Here is a 22907-nt window from a genome sequence, read left to right as displayed (position 1 = left end):
CAGTGGCTGGTCAGAAGCGGGTGGACATCGAGATCTTGCCACAGGAACTACAGCCGGCTTTAACCTTTGCCCTTCCTGAGCCTTCGCGGTTTGCGCTTGTGGATTTCCCATTGCACCTTCCGTTAGAACTGCTGGGCGTGGACGCCTGCCTGCAGGTTCTCTCGTGTATACTCCTGGAGCACAAGGTGAGTACGTATGAGATGCTTCTGTGGTACTCATACCTGTGGTTACTGGCTGTCATCTCTGCTTGCTGATTGTCTGCTGGCACTACAGGGAGTGTCCTGAAATCCTTTCTTATACCCTATTGTGGTTTTCAGTGCTGGAATGTTACCTGTGTCTGGGTGTTTTGTAGATTGTTTGGTGTCCTCCACGGCTATTTCAACCTGAAGCACGGCTCTCCCAATAGTACAGAAACACAAGCACAGGGTAACGGTAGCGGTATGCAAGGATACTCCGACATGCACAAGCCTTGGCACACTAAAGCGGAAGTGTAGGAGTTATCAAGGGCCCAAGCTCTTGGAGGGGGATTGGGTGGCAGCCTTGCGACACACCGCCAAAGTTGCGAGAAATGTACAATTTAAATTTTTCACTTTCGTTACTTGTCACGTACGTACCTCACACCAGAGCAACACAAGAATATGTTCCTTTCAGCATCGCATACGTATCCTAGATGTAGCGAGAAGAATGCATTTTATCATTTGACACAGTCTTGTCAGGCTTTGCCAACATAATGCCTCAGACCAGATCAGTAAATGGACTGAAGTCACAAACATATTTACCCAACAACCTGCGTGTTAGGACCAGTGCCCAGGCCCGAGAGAGGTGACCCCAACTGTAGGTTTGTGGAGCTAACCCTCCTCCTGTGCAGGGCGGAAAAGCAAACTTACACAAGAGGGCCTAAGTGGAGAACCCAAGCAGGCAGAACAGACTGCACTCTGTTAGGGCGCAAGATTATTCAAGCTAGACCCCAAATCAGATGACAGATGGCCATTGATCATAATCGAGCATATCTATCCTTAAAATATTTTATAGAGCGCGCTACTCACCTGTGAGGGTCTCAATGTGCTGGTGGGGGATCAAGTGGGGGGGGCAGAGAGGGTCACTGTTCGAACAACCATGTCTTGAGGTTCTTTCTGAAGAGCAGGAGGTTTTTGGTTTTGCGAAGGTTGGTGGGGAGGGAGTTCCAGGTTGTGGGGGCGAGGTAGGAGAAGGACCTGCCTCCTGTGATTGTGCGTTGGATGCGGGGGACTGTGGCTAGGGCGAGGTCTTGGTAGTGGTGGAGTGGGAAGGTGGAAGGTGGACTCTCTGGGTCTGGTCGGTGAGGAAGGAGGTGAGCCAGTCTAAGGCTTTGTGGTGAATTCCTATGTTGTGGAGGCGTGTGCGGTGGTAGACGGTGTCATGTTCACTGTAACATTTGCAGTAAAACTATTGATGAGATGTGCATGGTGGGGGCGCGAGTTAGTTACCTTTGGGGACACGTTGTAGGTACTTGTGTTGCGTTTATACAATGATATAACAGGGATTCTTAGCAATATTCACCTCTCTTTTCCCCTTCGGTTGGATGCAGGTGTGATAACCACCTTTGTTGTCACCACAGTGAATTCTTCTCTCCTTGGTTAAACTATTTTCATATGAAAATTTCTGCCTTACAGCTCAAATATTGAATCCAAGCATCATATCAGCAAGACTGTTCTTACCCTGAGTTTCTGCTAAGTCTAGTCTTTTTTGCTTCATTAGGTGGTCCTGCAGTCTCGCGATTACAACGCGTTATCCATGTCTGTCATGGCCTTTGTGGCAATGATTTACCCGCTGGAGTACATGTTCCCGGTCATCCCACTGCTACCCACTTGCATGGCGTCTGCTGAACAGGTGAGTTCTTGGAAACTTTGCATTGGTGAGGGAAGGAATGGCTTGAACAAGACTTGACCAGCAGTCACATGATCAAGAAAGGAAGACAAAGCAGGCCTCAGTGAAAGTCAGGAAGGTTAAAGGAAATCGTGGCAGACTTATGAAGGGGGTGTTAAGGTGAATCAAGTCTGCAGTTACCGCTGACCGATGTTTAGAAGGTAGCTGTTGACTCTGGCAGGCAGGGCTCTGGATACCAGTAAAGGAGAGCTCTTGACTGAAGAGAGAATATCAAACCTTTTCTCATGGACCTGGGATAGTTCGCTCTCACCTGAGTCAACATGGTTTACCGTGGTGTCCGCCGGCTCTTAGTACAGTTGCACATCTCAGAAGTACCAAATGCCCATTCTTATCCTTCTTGCAATAGTGACACAATCAAATGATCATTCTGCAGCGTTGGGTCTGTCATACATTCACTTGCCCGAATTCTTCCCATTAGGGCTGTGAACACCTGTATTTTCACACGAGAATAATGTTGATTAAGTAGTCCATATGTAAAATATTAGTGTTTGTTTGGTAGCACTTGAACCTCATTGAATCTGCGAAAGAAGTCCTTTGCTGAGGACTCCACTCCCCCTAAGGTCCACCACTCCTCAGGTTTCTGCTGTGTGATAATACTGTGAGGCATATTTCTGAACTCTTTCAAACTCCTCTCAGAAATGTGATTATTGTTGCCCCCATCAAGATGTTGGACCAGGTTTCTCTTCATCTGCACCTTGAATTGAGTTGTGTGTGAATTTTCACTCTTACCCACTCGAGATACTTTGCTTCAGCATAGCATAGCCTCCTTTAAAATCTGAGAAAAGCGTTGTCAGTTAATGGATTAAGAAAAACCTTTGTCTGTGATCTGCTCAAGCAAAGTTTGTGTAGCCTGTACCCTGATTGCAAGGCAGCACATTGAGACATTTGCAAGACTGGGCGCCTTTAACATTCTTGTGTGAATGAGAAAAAAACTCTAGCTTGATTTCTGCAGTGCCAGGCAGACTCCTGCCCTCTCTCGGGCAGGCTTCTAGGCGCTCAGACAGGCCCTTGGCTCCTCCAGCAGAAGGTGATGTTCCCTCACCTCTGGAAGGCTGGCAGTCAGGCACACTTGATGACCAGAAGAAATTAAAAACACGCAATATAACTTTGGCAGTTTTGCATTACTCTTGTAACAGTGTGAACAAAATTACACCATTACTGTACTTTGCATTATTGCAAAATTATAGTGCAAGAACGTAAAAAAAAGAAAACGCGAGTGGCTGTTAGCAGAATTGTTTTTTTCCCTTTCAACCTGGCGACCTGGCAAGTGCCCCCACATGCCAGGCCCAAACATTCCCTTTGAAAAGGTCATCCCTAAAGCAGGCCCAAGGCAGCCCCATGGGAATGGTGAAGTGTATTTAAAACGTAGGACATGCACTGGTTTATTTTACTTGTCCTGCTAGTGTAATGTTGCTAAATTAGGTTTTCACTATTGCAAGGACTATCTCTCCCATAGGGTAACATGGGGATCGCCGCCAAATATCCTTTAAGTGTAATTTCCTATTGGAAGCAGATGAAGTTATGGAGTTTATGTTCTCTGAACTCCCAATTTAAAAAGACATCTTTTGGTGATCTTGGTCTTTAAATTGTAAGTTTGAAAATGCCACTTTTAGAAAGTGAGCTTTTTCTTGCTTAAGCATTCTGTGCCTCTGCCTGTTTGTGGAATCCACGTCTGGGCCAGGATGACAGTTGGGCTGTTTGTGAATTCACTCCAGACAGTCAGACATAGGGAGCCGATGTGTGCTCTGTATATCCTGATTGGTCTTGCTGAGTTAGATTGGTGGGAAGAGCTGACACTTGCACCTGAATAGGGCTGTGCCTATCCTTACACAAAGCAGTCTTCACCTGGGATGTGTCTGTGGCCAGAGCAGGAAAGGCAGGGTCTTCTGTGCTACAAAGACTTTTCCTTGAAGTTTGCCCACTTCAAAGGCAGAAATGGAATTAAGACCTGGACCTCTGACCCCACAAAGTTAGAATCCTTATGGACTGAGGACATTCTGCCAGGAAAAAGAGCTGGGTGCTGTAGGAGGGACTGCCACGGTGCCTGTTGCTTTGCTGTGCTGGCTTTCTGCTTCTGTCCTGGGAGTTTAAGGGCTGGACTTTACTTTCTATATCCTACTTCAAAAGGTTCTTCAAGGGCTTGCACTGAGCTTGCCTCCTGTTAAAGAGTCTCCGGGACAGCAAAGACTTCACCGGCCAGTGTCTGCGCTGTCTTGCTGAGAGTCCTGACTTGCCAGTTGGTGCCAAATGAAGTTCCTGGGCCCTTGGAAGTGAGTTCTGATGTAACCAAGAAGAAACCTGCAGCTCTACTCCAGAACGACTTCGGGACTTGTGCCGCTGACCAACTGTGCGCTGCTGCCTGCACCGGAGCTGTGGTCCCCACTGAGTGCAATGACTGCTACTGTTGCAGCACCTCTAAAGTCCCGCCACAGTGTCAGTCCCGAGTGTTGTCACTGATGTCTGTGGGAACCCGACTACCGCAGCACCTGTGGCCCCGTGGTGTGATCGCGACACTGCAAAGTCGACGCCTAGTGTCTTGACCTGCTGGATCCATTAACTCCACCATGTTGTAAGGACCCAATGCCTCACCGCCAACGCTGCATCGCCTCCTCTGCAGCCGTGAGGAACCAGCACCTCGCCGCCAATGCCGCATCACCTCCTCTGCAGCCATGAGGAACCGACACCTCACCTCCCCTGCCTAGCAGTAAGGAACCAAAGCCTTACTCCTTGGTGGAAGTAAGGATCTGCCGCCGCATCGGCTCCAGCGATGCCTCGCCTCCCCGACTCCGTGCAACATCTTTGTTTTCTCATCGTTTTCCAATAATGGGGTCTGTGTGATTCAGTGACCGGCCCGCACTCCCTTACGCGTGGCGTCGGACTGTTTGGATCGACTCCATCAATACGTCACGATAGCCCCAGTTGGAGCTATTGTGTTTCAAAGCGCTAGAGTAAGAGTTAATCTTTGATTGTGTATGTTGGATTTTTGTTGCTTTGGTCTTGGTTTGCTCAGATAAATATTGACTGTTTTTCTAAACTGGTGTAGAGTCTGCCTGTAGTGTTTTCACTATGTCACTGTGTGTGTGTACAAATTCTTTACACATTGCCTCTGAGATAAGCCTGACTGATTGAGCCAAGCTACCAAGGAGGTGAACGGGGGTAATTTTAGCTGTGTGACTCCCTGACTAGAGTGAGGGTCCCTACTTGGACAGGGTGCAAACCACTGCCAACTAGAGACCCCATTTCGAAGAGCTAATTGCTCACATTTTGCATATTCCTAGCAGACAGCAACCCTGGTCAAACAGTAGTCCTTCAAGTGCTGTATGAAGCACCCCCTTCCTTTCTCTAGGTGATTTGAACTGGAACCTCGTGGGGTGATTTGTGTCAGACTTTCATAAATTCTTTCTAGATGGGGATGTGGATCCAGCTGTTACGAGCCCTACTGAAGCAGACGTCTTAGATAGATAAAATGGCAGACCTGATTTAGAAGCTTCCTCACCTCACACAACAAACTGAAGACCTACGCCGTACCCCTACCATCAAGCAAATGGCAGTAGTCAGTACGAGAAAATACCTCTGTGAAAATCTTTTTTGCAGACTGGTATTGCTGGTTATTGAACTCTGCATACGGAGTACTACTGTCCAGTATAAAAGGCAATAACCCTATCGCCAGCAGGGGTGTGGAATGTAATAAAATATCTACTTGTCCATGGGACAGGTTGCTTCTTACAACTACTTGCCCTGTAAAAAAAAATCTACTTGTCCCTTTGGTGCCATGTAGTGCAGCGACAAATTATGGGAGTAATCTCATTGTGTAAGAGCTCTGGTAATAGCCTCTCTGATGATACTAGTGGGGCTTCAATACTTGCAGTTCCAATCCCTACTGTAGCTATTTCCATATTTTGCCACCTTTCTGCAGAACTACATGCTGGGGCGGGAGGAAGCAGTAAGCAATAGTTCCAGGGCTGGAATGCCTTTGAGTCTGGAAACCTCTAACTTGCATGTTTTTAAGGATTCTCACCAGCTCTTCTCTAACCTTTTCCCATAATGAGAAAGCTTTGAAAGTTAGCCCTGGAAATGGCAAAAGTAGAAGTTCTTCAAGGGTTGGGGAAAAAGTGGTTGGAGTGAAAGTGAACTTCTAATTGCTCAATAGATTTTCTCATGAGCAAATCTACACATCCATATTTGCTCGTGATAAAATACTGTTCACAAATATTTTCTAGGAGTACGATTTCCTGGTCTACTTCTTTAAGTTCATGATAGCCACTAATTCAAAGACATATACCAGGAGTGCACTTCTGTGACTTCCTTTAAGAACTGGGTCCCTAATTAGGTCTGGGGTTAACAAAGACTTTTTGTTTTTATTAAACGTCTATTTCTCTATCAATCAGCTGGCTTTACTGTGAGTGATCACATTCTGCACTTCAAGTAAGGAGCATATTGGCACGCAGTGCCAGGAACTACTGTGGCAATCAGTGGCGTAACAAAACTGGCGGGGGGGACCACCTGCAAAGAACATGGAGAGCCCCCACAGCCCTCCAGACCCACTCGGCAGGTGTGGTGCTGGGGGGACGTGTGTTACATCCCTGGTGATAATGTGTGCTTTTTTAGACCAATTTTTCTTTTTCTTTTTGCCAGTGTTTGTTACAATAGTGAGGGTCTGGCAACTCCACAACAGTAAAATGTTACAAAAGTCATGTAAAAAAAAAAGACACACATGGATGAAACCAAAAGACTTTAAAACAATGTTGGATCAGTTGCCTTTGCCAGTGCTTGTTTATTCTCATACTTCCATAATCTTGTTGAAAATGGTTACACTGATTTTCCATTGGGAATATTTTTTAGAAATACTAGCATGCATAAACATATTTTACTAAATGACGCTTCAAAGAAATAGCACCTACAATTTCATAGTAGCGAAATGTTTTGTTTCCTACTTGCATTTTGTTTTTCTGCACATTTTATTTTGAAAGCAAAGAATCCTCACTCTTGCTTACAAGCTTCTGCAAACATTTGCATATAATCAGAGAGCATTATGGGAGCATTATACTTAGCCTCATATTAAACTTTTCAAATGTGTGTACACTTTTTTCCTTTTTTTTTTTTTTTTCTGGAACCACTGACAGTAATGCAGTTTGACCTTTAAAATGTTGATTTACAGCACTCACCCTAATAATAAAGGCTTCGTATTAATGAACCATAAATACAAGTTCGAACTGCATTAACATATGGACACACATATTACCTCCACTGCAGACAGTTATCTTCTTTGTAAACTGGCAGCCAAAGGGTTTGTGCTGCAGGGGGTTGGGCCTACTTGTCCCAGAGACAAAATAAACATGAAAACTTGTTGCCCTTGACCCCAAACAATATGTCCCGGGCGTTGTCGATAAGAGTTCCACATCCCTGTGCCAGTCACTGAGAAGGGAGCAACACATACCTGTGGCTGCGAGCAGCAGGCAGCTCGGATATAGACAAAGGACTGTGTTGAGACTGCTGGACATTGATTGGATGTAGTTGTTCCTTGGTTGTTCCATAGCCGTATGGGAATGTGAGTTTGTTGCCTGATGTAAAATGGCTGCTGTTGATTTTTTTAAAAATGTTGGTAACTTTTTTTTTTTGTTTTTTTTTTTTTACTGAGCAGTGAAGTAAAGGTTAAAAACATAATCTGAGCCTCCAGTCCTGACTTAGTTTTATGGTGATCTGTTCCCACAGTAACTAGCTATCAAATGCTGTTTTCCTGTAAATGGCTGTAGCTGATCCAATGAGGAAAAACTAGAGTTTGAACAAAATGCTATATTTACTAACTTGATTTGGGATTGGTCACAGAAGCTATTCAAACACTGTTTTTGCCTGCCCCTCGTTGGTGCATTCCCCTTAATAATGTGCCGGTCACAAAGCAGAAACAATGGCGTAGGCTCTTCGGCAGTGTGCCTTGGGTGTTTCGTGACTGACTTCAGTCAGCTCAAGAAGGGGTGTTGGTGAAGGTTCTTTATTAACTTGGAAGGGACTAGGGTGAGGCTTCTCCATCCTTAAGTGTAAAAGAGACCTGGAGAAGAGAATCCCTTTATCACAGGGTGCAGTGTAGTGAGCTTGTACCACCTCATTGGATGGGGTGGCATGTTCCTGAACCACGGTGGTGTGGTTGAAGAGTAGGGGACTGCTTACCTCCCTAGACACACCCCTGGCTGGGCTACTGGCCCCTTCTAAGAGCAGGAAGGATCTGTCATCTTGACGTTCACTCAGAATAGTGCATTGTGTGATACTGTGCACTAAGGCATGCAGCATCTGCTGGAAATGTGGGAAAAGTTGCCCCTCAAAACTTTCTCCTCTTTAGGGAGTGTCAGGAGTCACTCCTACCCACTGGCTAGTTAATCCTACAAAAGATGTACCTCTTCTGCAGTTCATCAGAACACCCTGTAGAAGAACATAAGAGGATTGGACTTGCAGTCTGTGACATAAGGGGCTGGATCTGCTCTCACGTCTGCCTAGGGCTGGAAAGTAGATTCAGGGGGTCAGTTGGCTGACCCCCTGTGTGGCTAAAGGGACCCAAGCTGCAAGAGGACTTTTTCCTGGATTGCCCAGCTGACCAGTGCCAACTGGACCCTGCTGGTGGCCTCTACTAAAGTGAGTCAAGGCCCCTGAGTTCCTAGGACCCTTAGAAGTGGTCAGGAGCAGCTGCTCCAGAAAGTCTGAAAAGTTCTGACTTGAACATTTTTGGACTTGCAAGACTTTGTGGTATAGTCAAACAATTTCAAGAAGAATTTACATTGGATACAGCTTCAGCCTGGAGGATTTTGAGCTCCATTTAAAAATAAATAAATAATTTCCAAAGTTAGAAATCCTGACAGGGCAAAGGCCCGAACAGTATAAGACTGATGAGGAGATTTAGGCGGGCTTAAAATTTGAACGCGTTTTACTCAGATCTTCTCCAGTTAAAACTATTGACTCCAGTGAGACCTCATTTGCCGGCTGTCTGATATTGAGAGGACTTCACTGAATATAGCCTGCAGCCGTACACTGCTGGAAGATTTGGATCTTCATTTCAACAGTGACTTCTGATTGGTACTGTACTTTCTCTTGCCATTTTTTGCCCTAAAACATAAAAAAACAAATTCTGTCTCTGGTTCCCCTTATTGGATTTTCATTAGTTTTGTGTCATTTTTCTAAATAAAATATTATTAATTTTTGGAACTTGGATGTGGGATTTTTAATGTTTTCTTTGGACTTTTTTCCTGTTTGGTACAGCTTAATACTTTGCGAACATTTCCGTCTGTTAAGCCTGTCTGCTGTGTTCCCTAGCCACTGGGGGCGAGCCCTGGTTGTTTAATTGAACTTGTGTGTTGGACCTGATAAGATTGTGGACTTATTACTTGGAAGGGACCCACATCTTCCCAGCTAACAGCCCATTTTCTTACACTCAGGAAGAACAAATTAGCAGCCCCTAATTAAGCAGAGCTTTTCATGTAATTTCTAAAGGTCTCATCCTCCTCACGTCAGTGTCTGGATCTTCATCTTCCAGACACAGGAATATAGTAAGTGCAGATCCACTGTCTGGAGAAGCGATCCACAGCAACCTCAGTCCTGTGCTGCGTCAGGCCAGGGGTATCCAAATGTGTCTCACTGACTTCAGCACTCGGGCTCCCTCACACACACATACGTCTACCAGTTTACATGTGCTACACGCTGCGCATGTGCACACAGTCAGCATATGCCCACTGTGTCACGCATACACATAACAGCAGAACTTAAAACCAGAAGGACTGGTCAGCCTCACACCAATCGACACATGTAATATTGTCTGGTCACACTATTAATCTTCCACAACAGTCTATGCTGTGGCCACTGCTTTGGGCCCTAAACTCCTCAGGGTCATGAGTGGTCCCCTTCCCACCATGAGGCATGCATGATGGGCCAGTGCAGGTCACTAGACGGGTCCAGAACAATACACACTACGCATCCACGCACACACTTAGATTAGCATGACCGGGACCAAAATGAAGTCAAGATATCAGATATATGCGCAGTCAGCCATCCAGGCCTGGGAAACACGTCTGTACCATGTAAGGGACATTCCCGTTCAACACACTTCCCAAAAATGGTGCTGAAAGGTACACTGATTGGTACATCTGTTACAGAGCAAAATTAAGGTAGGCATCTTAAAGCAGTGAGTGAACAAAGACTCCTTAGCAGCCCCACTCTAATATGTTAGGCCCATTTCAGGCCAAAGTTATAGCAACATCAGAAAATGACAGAGGGAGTGATTGAAACTTCAGTCACACATCTGGGTTTAATCCATTGGTTTTTGCCCACCATACCACCCGAGTTTGGACCGAGCCATATGCAAATCAGTCTTGACCCTACTCCCATCTGAACCGTCCATCTCGAACTATCACGGCAGGCCCTCCCTGGACCAGAAACAGGCCTCCTGGGACCGGTTTCAGGGTTTCACCCTCATCAGCCAGGCTAGCTTGAATCCAGTGGGGCAGCAAGCAAGGGACCCATGATGGACTAAACCCAGATCTCTGACTGGGGTGAGAGTTTGAAAAGTTTCAGCACTCCGCCCATCAACCTTTTGTGTTGCTATGCTATTTATATGCAAGAAAAGAGAATGTGCTAATGTCTTCTGTGACCAAGTCATAACCCTAAATGTTATAATAGCTGGTTATCATTGAACACTAAATTTCTGTTAACTTAGGATTTTATTTGGTTTAATTCAATAACGTTCAGCTCAGTAGTTATTAGCTCAGGTTACATTTCTGCTAAAGTTTGAAAAGATGGTAAAAGAGATAAAAATTTAGAAGTTGTAGGCCCACATATGTTCTCTGGGCACCTCTTATGCACCGGGGTTAAATATGAGGCACGATCTCCAAAAGAAAGATGTCTCTGGTTAGAATCATGTATCTGATGATTTAGAGACTTGAATTGCTCAGCCTGGGGAAGTATGCTATGATGACCATATATCTTTCCAATGAACAGTAGTTTTACTCGTGTAATTCAGCAGACTGACGTAGGATGGGGGCCCTTTGGCAGGACAAGTAGATCATTATTACAGGACTATAAAACCACCACTTTGTTCCCCATCCCTCACCCAGCAGCAGGCAGTGGTTTATTTCACATTGAACTTACTACAGTTGTCTTGTAACAATGGACCCGATGTATCAGTGGCATTAAACAAAGATATGTTTAGTACCTTGTCCAGTGCTCCAGGGTTTTCTGAAACTGGTACTCCTTGAATTCCGTAAACCATTATCAATGAAACTGTAGTGAGTGCAGACTTTCTTTCCCGATATAGTGGCCCTAGGAGGGAGTCCTTTTTAACAGTTACTTTTGTGCTCTTTCTATTGCGTTGCGTTCTTTGTGAAAAACATGTTTGTTTAGTTCCTTTAAGAGCCTTTATGCATTTACAGACTGAAAATAATGATACATTACGTCAATATTTTCCTTGAGTGACTTCACTTGTGTACCCTTAAATTGTACTGTGCAGAAAAGTCAACATGCAGTCAATCATAACTCATTAGCCGGGGCCAAAATTCCCAAGAATTGTTTGGTGATTGCAATACGACTTCTCCAAGGGAGGTCGCCAGTGATACTAAGACATGGCCCTTCATGTCGGTGGTAAAACTATAACTGGCGATATGATGGACCGAGCAGTGCCTTCAAAACAAGAAATTTAGAGTTGCTGTAAGCACCAAAAAGAAATGTACAAATCTGCGGTGGAACAGACTTGTGGTTCAGTTAATTCTGTAACTGTGACAGGACCATGTGTTGGTGGCTGATGCAAACAGAAGACAGTTATCTACTGAGAACAATGTGTTTGAGGAAGGATGAGAGATGAAAAGGCAACCTAGGAAAAAATCCACCTTCTACCTTGGGAACTATTGAGACAGGTCAATGATAATCTACAGAAAGCCAGTGCATGAAAACTAAAGATACAATTTTAAAACCCATTATGCATTTCAAGAGTAGGGGAAATCCTAAATCTTGAAATTATCTGTTACTATCTGAACCGCTCTATTAAACTGTTTGCCCAGAGCAATTTACGTGCCACCAGAATCCACAAGAACAACATATGGCAACTTAAATTGATTCTGCTGCACCCTCTAAATAGTTTGATTATCAAAACCGCCTCCTATTGCTCTGGTTTGTGAGCACTCTAACAGACGTTGTCCTCAGTTGAGGCAAACATGATATTTCAGTTTGCAAATTCATAGGGCACTACTACAAGAGAATTAGAGTTGCTGGTTTTGAACTTAGCTTAGGTTCTTTTTTTCCCAAAATAATGAATCCTGCTTAAGATATATGCTTAACGAGATGCTACGGTGAATAGCGTCAGTTGAGGAAGTAGGAACACTGTGGTAAGTGGGTGCCATCCTCCAGACTTCAAGCTTCATTTTCCGGGTGATAAATGGGAAGCACATATCAGATTTTTACGGCCCATGATCTAATCATGAAACTGAGTCTACATAATCTGTAACTGCGTGTATGAGGAGGTGTTACGATTGGTCCAATATTGGGCAGCAGTTAGCACCTGCATGGTACCTCTGTCTGTCTGGCAGATGCCAGCTCCTTTCTGTTATGGCACATCACAGAGTTCCCCAAGTATGTAGATTGCGGACATGTTTTTTTTTTTTTTTTTAACAGTGTAATGATTTTGATATTGCGATGTTCCTTGAAACTTGGATGTTTTATTCTCCCGCCATGTCCTACAGAATTAAGTTTTTTCTGCAGCCCAGGAGGCAGACGTGGAACAGCAACTTGCTGATTGATTGATTGGTGGGCTTAAAAAAATAATCTCCATTGACACTCGAGTAATTTACCTCTACAAGGATAGTTTGGTTATTAGATTTTGCTTTTCAGCTCCTCAGCGTAATCATGTAGTTTATTTTACATGTTTCTACAATGTGTAGAGGTACATTTCTGTGTACCTCCATTATTCAGATTAATTTTGATGTGTGACTTGTAATATAAATATATAAAGCATTTGTACCTTATCATGTAGAACCTTGTATCGTACCCTGAGATTTAAGTTGTGAACTACCCTTCTTTAATAACAACAGAGGAATTCATTGTGGCAGATCACAGATTTATGAATCAGTATAATTTATCATAACTGAAGAAGTGTAATTTTATACCGTACTGAAAACCCCCACTAATTTGCAGTATCTTAAAAGGCGCTCAGAATATTTTACTGCCTCTGTTAAGTGGCTCTGTTTAAGATCTTGTTGTGCAGTTGAATATACTGTTCTTGATGTACTGTTTCAAAATGGATTTTGGTATTCCTAGTATACTACAGAAGTGATGATTCTCCAATCGTGCTCTCATTGCTGATTAGGCCAACCAAACGTAAACCTCTTTCTTTTGATTTAAACAAATGTACAGTTGAAAGAGCAACCACTAAACTTTACCCTTCTACGCTTTGGACCACTTGTTACAAAACTTACGCATTTCAACTATGGTCCAAAATATGTAGTTGTTTGAGTGTTATGCAAACGTGGTTTTCCATATATTGCTTAATGGTGTAATGAACACCTCATTGTGCAAGATCCCAAGATTTTATTCAATGGTACAGTCCTCTAGAAGATAATTGACAATTATGTAGGAGTTTTTTTTAATTTGACTAGAGATGCTTCAGAATTATTTGCCATTATTAAATAAGAAGTCTTCTAAGACTTAAATCATAGTCAGAATAATGTCCAATCAAAATCTTGTGCCAGAATGTTGTGTGTGATTGAAAATTAATGTGGCTATTCCACTGACTAGTTAGGTGAGTTGAAAATACCACAGCAATGAGCCCAGGAAAGTGTATTAATATTGCAGAATGGAAAGCATATGTTAAAAATCTTTATAAATACCAGCAAGTGGATATGTAATATCAATTACTGTCTTAAAATTAAATCTAAAGTTATCACTCTTGATGGACCACATTTTATTTTTATTATTAAAAGCAAAAATAGTAAGCTTTCATGTGGAAAGAGGCCTGATGGACTGACACCCAGTTTGGTGGGTGTCACACATGACCCCGGTTTAAAGCAGCATTAAATTCCTGGTTGATGCCTAACGAGTGGAGAGGACCACTGTAGGTTCCTCTCTTCAAGAGGTGTGACCCAAAAGAACTGGGACATTGTCATATCTTTGACATGCCTAGCCCACCAGCTGAGATATTTTCAAAAGTGCTTCTGGATGAATTAGCCTGCTCAAATTAATCTAAATGGTATTATTTTCAACCACATAGGTCTCTGTAAAAGAATGATCCCTGTTACACTGGGCAGCAGCCCTAGCATTAGTGGCTAGCTCAATTTTTGCTACTGTTTTTTTTCCACTGCACTGTGTATTTGTGGATTTGTTGAAGGCATTTCATACCATGGAGCATTTGTTGCTTTTGGAGATTGCTTAGCGTTAACATATTAAGACACTGATATTCATATAGCTGGGCTGTTATGTCTGTCCCCAAGCTTCTGCCAATAATTATCACATCCCCATGAAGTCTAGAGAGCCAGAGTTGTGTCTTTGCTTTCACACTATTCAGTTTATACTTGAGTGATCTAGAACCTCATACGGCTCCTACAAGTAATTTCCCCCAAAGTTTGGCCCAGGTTTAGTTAGATGAATTTATTATGCAGGAAATGCAGCAATTGTGGATAAATCTCTAGTTCGACTGCAGTGCTCAATGCTTGCAGCCTACGCTTTTGAAATGGCTTAAAATATTTAGCCTAAGGTGTAGGGTATTGTATTTAAATATGAAAGGCACAGCGGAACGTAATTTGTGAGGCAATATAATTACTGCTGTAGACAATTACAACGATCAAGTTATACAACTCGGTGTTGACAGGGATCTCTGCTTTAGCTGCCAAACAAAAATCATTCATTAAACTTAACAGCAAATGAGCAGGCTTTCACCCTTGGGCTGAGGTTATGACTTTGCCAGTCGTCACTTACGGTACTGAACTTAAGCTACAAAGCTTTCCCAAGGACATGGACAATATGGAAAGTTAGGATGTAGTGGAAGCTGCTCCCAGTAGGATTTTCAGTCCCTGTAGGAATGATAAGGTTGGAAATGGGAGTTAAGTCTACCTTATACTGAGTTTGAGCAAAGCCTGGATTTCAAATGACAGGACTCTTTTGGGTTATGTTAGACTTATTTTCTTGAGGTCACTGGTGCTTTTAAATACATTGTCAAGATTTAAAGGGAGACTGGAGCAACATGTTGAAACGGTCATGAGCTGGTGACTTGTACTTATTAGAAGTTGTCTTACGATGGTCGCACCTTTCCCAGTAACTATGAATGGCTGAGGTGCCCAGCCAAGACTAGGCGGCTGTTAAACTATAGACTTGGCCAGTTGTCTTTCTATCGGATTATGGCAGCTTTGTCTAGTATAGAGGGTATGAAGATGCATTGTAGGTTTAATGTGTAACATATAAAGTAATTTCTGCATGTTTTATTCGGTTATGTATATTTTTCATTTGGTTTTCAACTTGTTCTATAACTGATGTGACTGTAATTGAATAATGTGATGCAAGAAGCCAAAGCAGTTAATCTGTGCTATTAGGAAACCTCATGCACTCAAGGAAATTTTCACTTTTACTGAGGACTTTGGAGGTTTTGTGTGTGCAAAGACTTTGATAATACATGCTTTTATTTTGTTCAGCTTTGTATGTATATATGGTTCTGAACCTCGCATAAAACATTAATAAAAATGAAAACGTAAAAACGTGAAAATGGAGAAGAAAAAAAAAGCCCCAAAAATTTTGATTCACAGAACTCTCAACCAAAACATCTAGGATCCTACCCGCAAAGGTATTTGTTTTAAACACTTAGGAGCACCAGGTAGTCCCCATATGGTCTGTGATCCCCAGTTTGTATGGAGTTTTCTCAAACTCCAGTCATTGAGTCCCTAGGGCCATTTTTATTGTCAGTATTTTAAATCCATGATCTAAGCTTGACACTGAAGGCAGAGTCAACGACTACCATGGTGGTAATCATTGGGTATGCATGGTTGAGAGCTAGCAGTAAGGCGTGTTTTGAGCAGTCTGGTGCAATCGCTTAATGTGCTGGGGTACTTGTTAAGCACTTGAAACTCAGTTTTAAACAAACTTTGCTTTGATTGCTGCACATGCTGCAAAATGGTCTCGTGTGGCCCCTATAGCTGGTTGGGCTGAGCCATTCATTCAAAGTGTCCTATGGAAAGACTCCCTAGATGTGATGTCTAGGCATCACCTGCTGGTCCGGTATGAATTATTGGGTCTCAGGTATGAGATCATATTTAAATGGCTCACTTGCTGCTGCATGGGCAGATGCCCCCAGAACTCACTTACATATAGAGCTTTGCTTTCGTAGTTTTCATGGCAGATCCTAAAGTAGGTATGGGAGGTTTCATTATAGTTTATATTCCTTGTGATATAATTTATTCTCCTTGTGCAGGAGATCATTTCCTGATATGACGGACCTTATCCTAGGGTGTTAACCTTCCTTCTCTAACCTGTATGGGTATGGGTAGCCAATTATACTAAGTACTGCTTAAGTCACTACGTTTAGCATGTTATCCCTGGTATGAAAGTATTCTGTGTTCTTGTTTGCTTTCTAGTCCCTCAACATTTTAGAATTCGTTTTGTTTAATCTTTCTAGAAGAACGTTTTGGATATTAGTTGGTAGGGAGAGTAGTAAGCTGGGTTCTCGTAGTTTTTTATCTGGTGTCAGTATGTTTTGGACTGTAGTGCACTGGGATCCTGCTAACCAGGACCCCAGTGCCTTATCTCCAAAAATTGATAAAACTGAACTTTTGCACCACATGCATGGCATACTGGTGCACCCATGTAAGTGCCTGGTATATGATACCCAGGTACCCAGGGCATTGGTACGCCAGGGGGCCCCATGGGCTGCAGCATGTGTTGTGCCACCCATGGGAGCCCATGCAAACTGTGTCTGCAGGCCTGCCATTGCAGCCTACATGAAATGGTGCATGCATCCTTTCACCACCGGTATAAGCCTTGCCTTATATTCTGGTCACACACTTACACAAAGTCACCCCTCTGGTAGGCCCTTCAGCACAAGGTCAGGGTGCATGTCCCCAAGTGTCAGGGTACCCCTGCATGAGCAGAGTACCCCTCCAAACCCCAGACTCAATTCCCTAGGATTTGTAAATGCGGGAAAGCCATCTTAAGGTATGTAGTGGATGCTGGTCAACACTAGTGGTCCAACAACATAATGGCTTCTCCGCACCTAGGCATGTTTGGTATCAAACATGTTGTAATCATGCAACTACACTGATTCCACTGCTAGCTGCATGAACCCGTGGACTCTGGGGGTTCCTTAGGGGATCCCCCAGTTCTGCCTGTGCAGCCTTATGAGGTCTGGCTGCCAGCCCATGCTGATGCCGACCCCAGACACTGTTCCACCCTCCTGCTGATGAGCCTAACATGAGCAGGGTAAGGCAGAACAAAGGATTTCCTGCAAGGGAGAGGTGTAAACAAACTTCTCCCTTTGAAATAGGTGTCTCTTGGCTGGGGTGAGATGGCCGCTAAGCGCCGCCAGACTGCTTTGAAGGGCACATTTGGTGCCCTCCTTCCATAATCCTGTTTGTACCAGTTCAGGAGCCCTCAGTTCCCGCTCTGGTGCGAAACTACACAAAGGACAGGAGAGTGACTACCCCCTGTCCTGCTCCTCCCCTAGGGAGGTGCACAGAACTCTGCCAGGTGGCCGGTTAATTCTGCCATCTTGGAAAAAAGGTAGGCAGAGGCCCATGGGAGCCTCTGACTGGTTGGGCCAGGTAGATGACGTCCCTGACCCCCTCTGATAGGTGAATCACTGCAGATAGTGACCAACCCCTTTTAGGGTTACTTAAGGACTCCCCCGAGGGTGGGTCCTCAGATTCATCAAGCAAGACTCTACAAATAACTCTCTGCAAGGGTTCCTCTGCTCCTGGCCTCCGGAACCGCTGCTGGTCTTCTATTGGAACTGAAACAAGGCTGTATCCAGTTGGGAGGGCTCCCACTGCAACATTGTTTTTCCAGCTCCTGCAAGATATCTGCAACGTCCGTGGCTGTGCATCCTCCAGGGTCACAAAGAGTCTGCCTGCATCCAAGAAGGAATCTCCCTTGGAGTGAAGGAGTCACTCCCCTGCACTCGTAGACACCTCAAGACGACAAACACCAGTTGGTGGATCCTCCTGCCCCATGGACAACATAAAGGCTCTGCTCACTGGTGGTGGTTCTGTGGACCTCTCCGGGTCTATCTTGTCTTCCTATAAACTTGGGAGACGGTTGGCTCCTTGCTTCAGAACCCCTGTGCACGGCGACTGATGATCTTGCCAAGGCTTGTTGGCTCTTCCTCCAAGACATCTTCAAGCTTCTAGAAGCCCCAGCCTCCAGCACTTTGCGAATCCAGATCCAGATTCAGCTTCCACTCTGCGGCTGCTGCGATGTGGGACTCCTGTTTGGTTGTGCTGCTAAGGCCTCCCTGAGACTCCCTGTGCCACTGCCAGTGGGTTTCTTGTGGGGGCTCCTCTGGCTCCAGCTGGCGTCCCTTCCTGTTGAAGGCCTGCCCTGACTCCCCTCCAAGGTTCGAGTCACTAGGACCTTGCTGGTCCTCCAAAACCGGCAGTCTTCCCTGCATAAGCTATCTGCATTTGCCAAGGCTTAATGGTGGTCCTGCTGGTCACTAACTCTCCTGCAGTCCATCGACCAATGTGGGACAGCTCGTGGGCGACTCCAAGGATCTCCTACATCCCCCTGGACTCCGCAGCTGTGCTTCTTCCTTCACCGGCCTACAGGAACTTTACCTACAAGAGGGTGAGCATTGACTACCTGCACCGCATGGACATCTCCGAGTGGTCTGGTCATTGTCCCCCTTTATTTTTTTTATTTTTTTTTTAAAACAGGCTGTTCACGTCCAGAATCCACCTTTTGGTTCCACTGGCCTGGTCCACATGCTGTGACAGCAGCTGGACAACCAAGACCTCCTTTCACTCCAAGGGTTTCCGATGCCACTCTATCCCTATGCACATGGGCTCCCTGGTGTAGATACTCCAGTCTTCTGGATATCCACAGGTGGGGGCACTCTCCGCCCTTCCTTAAGCCAACTGGCTTACCCTGGGTCCACTGGGAAGGATTCTGAATCCATAAAAATCCAATTGCGATGGTCCTTTGGTAGCCTATGGGACACCTCAAAAACACCTCTGCACCCGGGCACCTGTGGGATTTCTAGTACTTAACTCTGGTGATTTCCTACTCCCCCACTGATCCTAACACACTTACCTTGGTTGGGCACCTCCATTCTTAAACTATTTTCTTAGTATAGTTTTATGCTTTTGCTGATTATCACTAAGTATATATTTTTGTGTGTTGATATCTCTAGGTGGAGATATACCAATGATGGAGTAAATTTAGTGTTGTAATAAAAACAAATAACCTTTATTTTTGAAACATCTAGTGTGGTTCTTTCTTGTGAACAGTTACTGACTAGACTGACTATTGAGGTATTGCTAGTGCTTTACAATCCTCCTAGATAAGCTTTAGCTGCTCACCACAGCTATCCCTAGAGAGCTTTTGCTATCTGGACACCTAATCACCATCACTAAGGGTTTCATGGACTCTGTATAGGGAGCCACGCCATAGGTGTACTCCATGAACTGAGCCAGCCTCCTTCAGGGATATTTTAAGTGTAACAGAAATTAAGGAAACAAATAAGGACCTGGTGTTTTCTGAAAGTAACAAGTGGCTTCAAGGTGGGATTAACCCTCTCCCTTCACTTGAAAGCTGGTATCCCACAAGCAAGGCATTGTAGTAGTCTGTTATTCATTATTTGAAGTTAATTTTATAGCTCACTTTTGCTAAAACATATATTGCTTTAATAACCTATTGTATTTTGTCAGCCGTAATGTAATTGTCATCTGCATTGGAGACTGATTCGGGATAAACCTAAAGGAATTCCATCATTCTGAAATTGACCACTCCTAGTCTTTGTTTTGTATCCTTGTGGTGAACGTGTGAAGCTGTAGTGCAAAGCTCCAGATTTAAATATTGGACATTGCTAATTGGATTTCCGCTTATCCCACTGACAGAGTAGATTCTGCCTTTTTCTGACTTTCTGTATCAGTCCAACTCTGTGCGCTTTGTTTAAAGCCTGCATCCTGGTCTGACTATCAGACTTCGAGACTGGGGTCATCAAGTTGTTCATTGTGGACTGAGAGGATATAGCAGCTCTTGGATTCTGGCATTCTCCCATTAAAACATTGTTTGTCCATCTTAGCTTGCATCGTTACATGAGGTACTCCTTGGTCTTGGGCTTCAGCGTGTAGCAAGATTAAGTGACCTAAAGAAGTCTGGCTGCGGCATTCTGGACCACTTGAAGTCTTTGGATCACATAGTTTGGACGCCCTAAGTAAAGGGAGTTTACATAGTGAAGGCGAGAACAGATTAATCACTGTACTACCACCCTCCTACTAGGAGGTGGTGTAGATGTAGGAAACCTCTAAGGGATCTCAAGAAACCAAAACAGGACCCAGACAGTTTTCGGGCCTGCCTTTCCAATAATTTTTTTTTTTTTTTGTTTTTGTTTTTTAATCAATCCAGAGCCCCAGGCTTTTTACTGCCTTGGCAGACATTGTTATTACTCCAAGATTGTTTGGCCATGACAATTCCAGCCATCTAGGGCTGTTACTACCGACCACCAATACTCCTGTTTTATCACCATTTAGTTTCAGGTTGCTTGCAGACATCAACTCTGCAACTTCCTTGAGCTGCGATGATGTGGGACTAACATCAGAGGTAAGGGCCAGGATGATCTGAGTGTCCTCTATGGCTGACACTAAGGCCAGACCATATGCATTCACAATCTCTTCTAGAGGGAGTACGTAGAGATTAAAAAGTGTAGGGCTTAGTGACGATCCCTGTGGAGCCCCACACCATAGTGGATGGATACCTGGAAAAAATGCACCTTTGATGGTGTCTCCAGTGATTCCTGCTCCCTTCAACCTCTGGGTGAGGATAGGGTGTGACGTTGTATCGACGGCTGCACTGAATCTAACATTATCATAGTTGCTGAGCCACCCAGCTCTAGAATAGGCTGAAGCTTCTTGGTACCTGCAAGCGGCGCGGTCTCTGTGCTGCTGCTTGATGTCACTCCCCATCCCACCCAAACAGACAGGTTTCACATGAGTTTCTAGTAAGCTGGAAAGGTATTTGTTAGCGTGTTTGTCCAGTACTTTGCTGGCTGTACTGTTGGAAGCAGCGAGATGGGTCTGTAGCTCTCTGTCAGAAGAGCATTGCCCGTAGGTTTTTGTAATGGTTTTACTATGGCACGTTTCCAGGCTGGGGCAATGTTTCCACATACCAGAGCATGATTATGATTAAGGATATCCATAAGAGTGGACAGAAGAATGCTTAATAGTCCATCTTTAGGCACTGAAGTCCTCTATGGTTTTGCTGACTGAGGTATTAATCACCCCCCTTTGCATGGGAGCTAGTCCTGTCATTTCCTTCTAGCGTGTACCTGGCACCGGTTTCCAGTGCTTCTGTGACAGGCCTGGACATGCCCTCTCACCTGCATTTATCAGGTGGATCTCTTCTATTCTCCAAGTATCTCTGAGTTGATGTCCCCATTGAGTCTATGAATATTGAGGTTATCATTGATCAGGATAACTGTCCTTTGAGTGATCATGAAGCCCTGCGAGCCATAATACATATCCTTGTTGGGAATCATTTTGTAGAGTGGGTGTTACGTTTGGGGATTTATCCAGTTGGTTTGTGTTTTTTGTTCTTGTCTCTCACCTTCATGGGCCCCTCTGCTTGTGTCTTAGATTTTGGCTGTGTTTGTTTTTCCACAATCTCCTGACTTTTGTCTAATTTCTATTATGGCTTCTTCACTTTCATATTCGCCAGAATGTGTTCATGCTCCTTTTCATAGTTCTCTTTAAGCTCTGTTTGGAGCCGTGGTTGTGAATGCTCTGTTACTTTTGAGTGTTTTGAGGACATTAGTGAGTGCTGAGAGTGCGGATTGAGCAGGTGGCAGTAATAATAATCGTACTCAAGGTGTTACACCACCTGGCCCTGCTGCTTGGCTATGGCCAGGCACATTAGAATCGGTCTGTGCTTATCCTGTAGTGTGGTGTCTTGGTCAGCCTAACAAGTGCGTTTTCTTTCCTGTTCCCTTGCCCATGGCTCCATGTATTTTCTTACGGTTTGCAAGGAAATGCCTCTTTGTATTGCTAACCCCAGGGTTTTCGACTGATGCTGCTGGTTTTTCAACTCTGAGTGCACTGAGGCCTGCTGACCAGACCTCACTGACCTCCTGACCCTAAAAGTGTATGTTGAGCTGGGTATGCCCAACTGTAAATGGCGAATTTACCTGTAAGTCCCTATAGAGTGGTACCCAGGGCATGTAAGTTCGAGGGGTACCCTAGAGTTTGCAGCACTGGTTGTTCCACTATGGGAGTCCCACAAGTAAAAACAGGTCCCCAAATCCACCACTATGGACTTGCAAAGCAGTGCTGCACTGCCAGCCTGACCTTGCACTTAAAAGCAATGGCAAAGCCACTGTTCCCCCTGTAATTGTGTGTAAGTCACCCCTCTGGCAGGCATGTATTTTACATGTCCTAACAATAAAAGGCGCAAAACTACCAATTTCCTTGGAATGACTTGGTCACCCTATTGGGGAGGACAGGGTTACACTCTGACCCCTCAGCTGTGCGAACATCTGAACGGTGCGACCAAAGGGACCACCCCAAGGTAACAAACAGCTCTTTATATTAAGCCCGACTTAGATCTCAAGTCGAAGTGTAACCTGTTTGTTAGACCTGCCATTCTTAGGGTGGTCTACCTTGTGCCTTTACCTCCTGTTTTGTTGCTGTATCTTGTTGGCCTTAAGACTCTGAGCACTTTACCACTGCTGACCAGTGCTAGGGAGCATGTGCGTCTCCCCTAAACATAACATTTGCCTATCCACAATTGGCATATTTAATTTACCTGTAAGTCCCTTGTAAAGTGGT

The 22907-nt window shown here is 44.4% G+C and overlaps 1 protein-coding gene across 14 annotated transcripts in view; it reads left to right on the top strand.

Moving 5' to 3' along the window:
• Window positions 1-22907, top strand: part of MADD (MAP kinase activating death domain) — a 639440-nt gene that overhangs the window by 113496 nt on the left and 503037 nt on the right. For all 14 annotated transcript variants that reach the window (XM_069221634.1, XM_069221639.1, XM_069221632.1 and 11 more), the window contains 2 exons: window positions 1-185; window positions 1738-1869. The exon at window positions 1-185 is cut by the window's left edge and continues 119 nt beyond it. In XM_069221634.1, coding sequence (XP_069077735.1) covers window positions 1-185; window positions 1738-1869 — 317 coding nt within the window. The remainder of the gene's footprint in view (window positions 186-1737; window positions 1870-22907) is intronic.

The sequence above is a fragment of the Pleurodeles waltl genome, chromosome 3_1 (genome assembly GCF_031143425.1).
Source record: "Pleurodeles waltl isolate 20211129_DDA chromosome 3_1, aPleWal1.hap1.20221129, whole genome shotgun sequence".
In the NCBI taxonomy this organism is placed as follows: domain Eukaryota; kingdom Metazoa; phylum Chordata; class Amphibia; order Caudata; family Salamandridae; genus Pleurodeles; species Pleurodeles waltl.
Note: the sequence above shows the minus strand (reverse complement) of the source record. Positions and strands in the feature narration are given on the sequence as shown.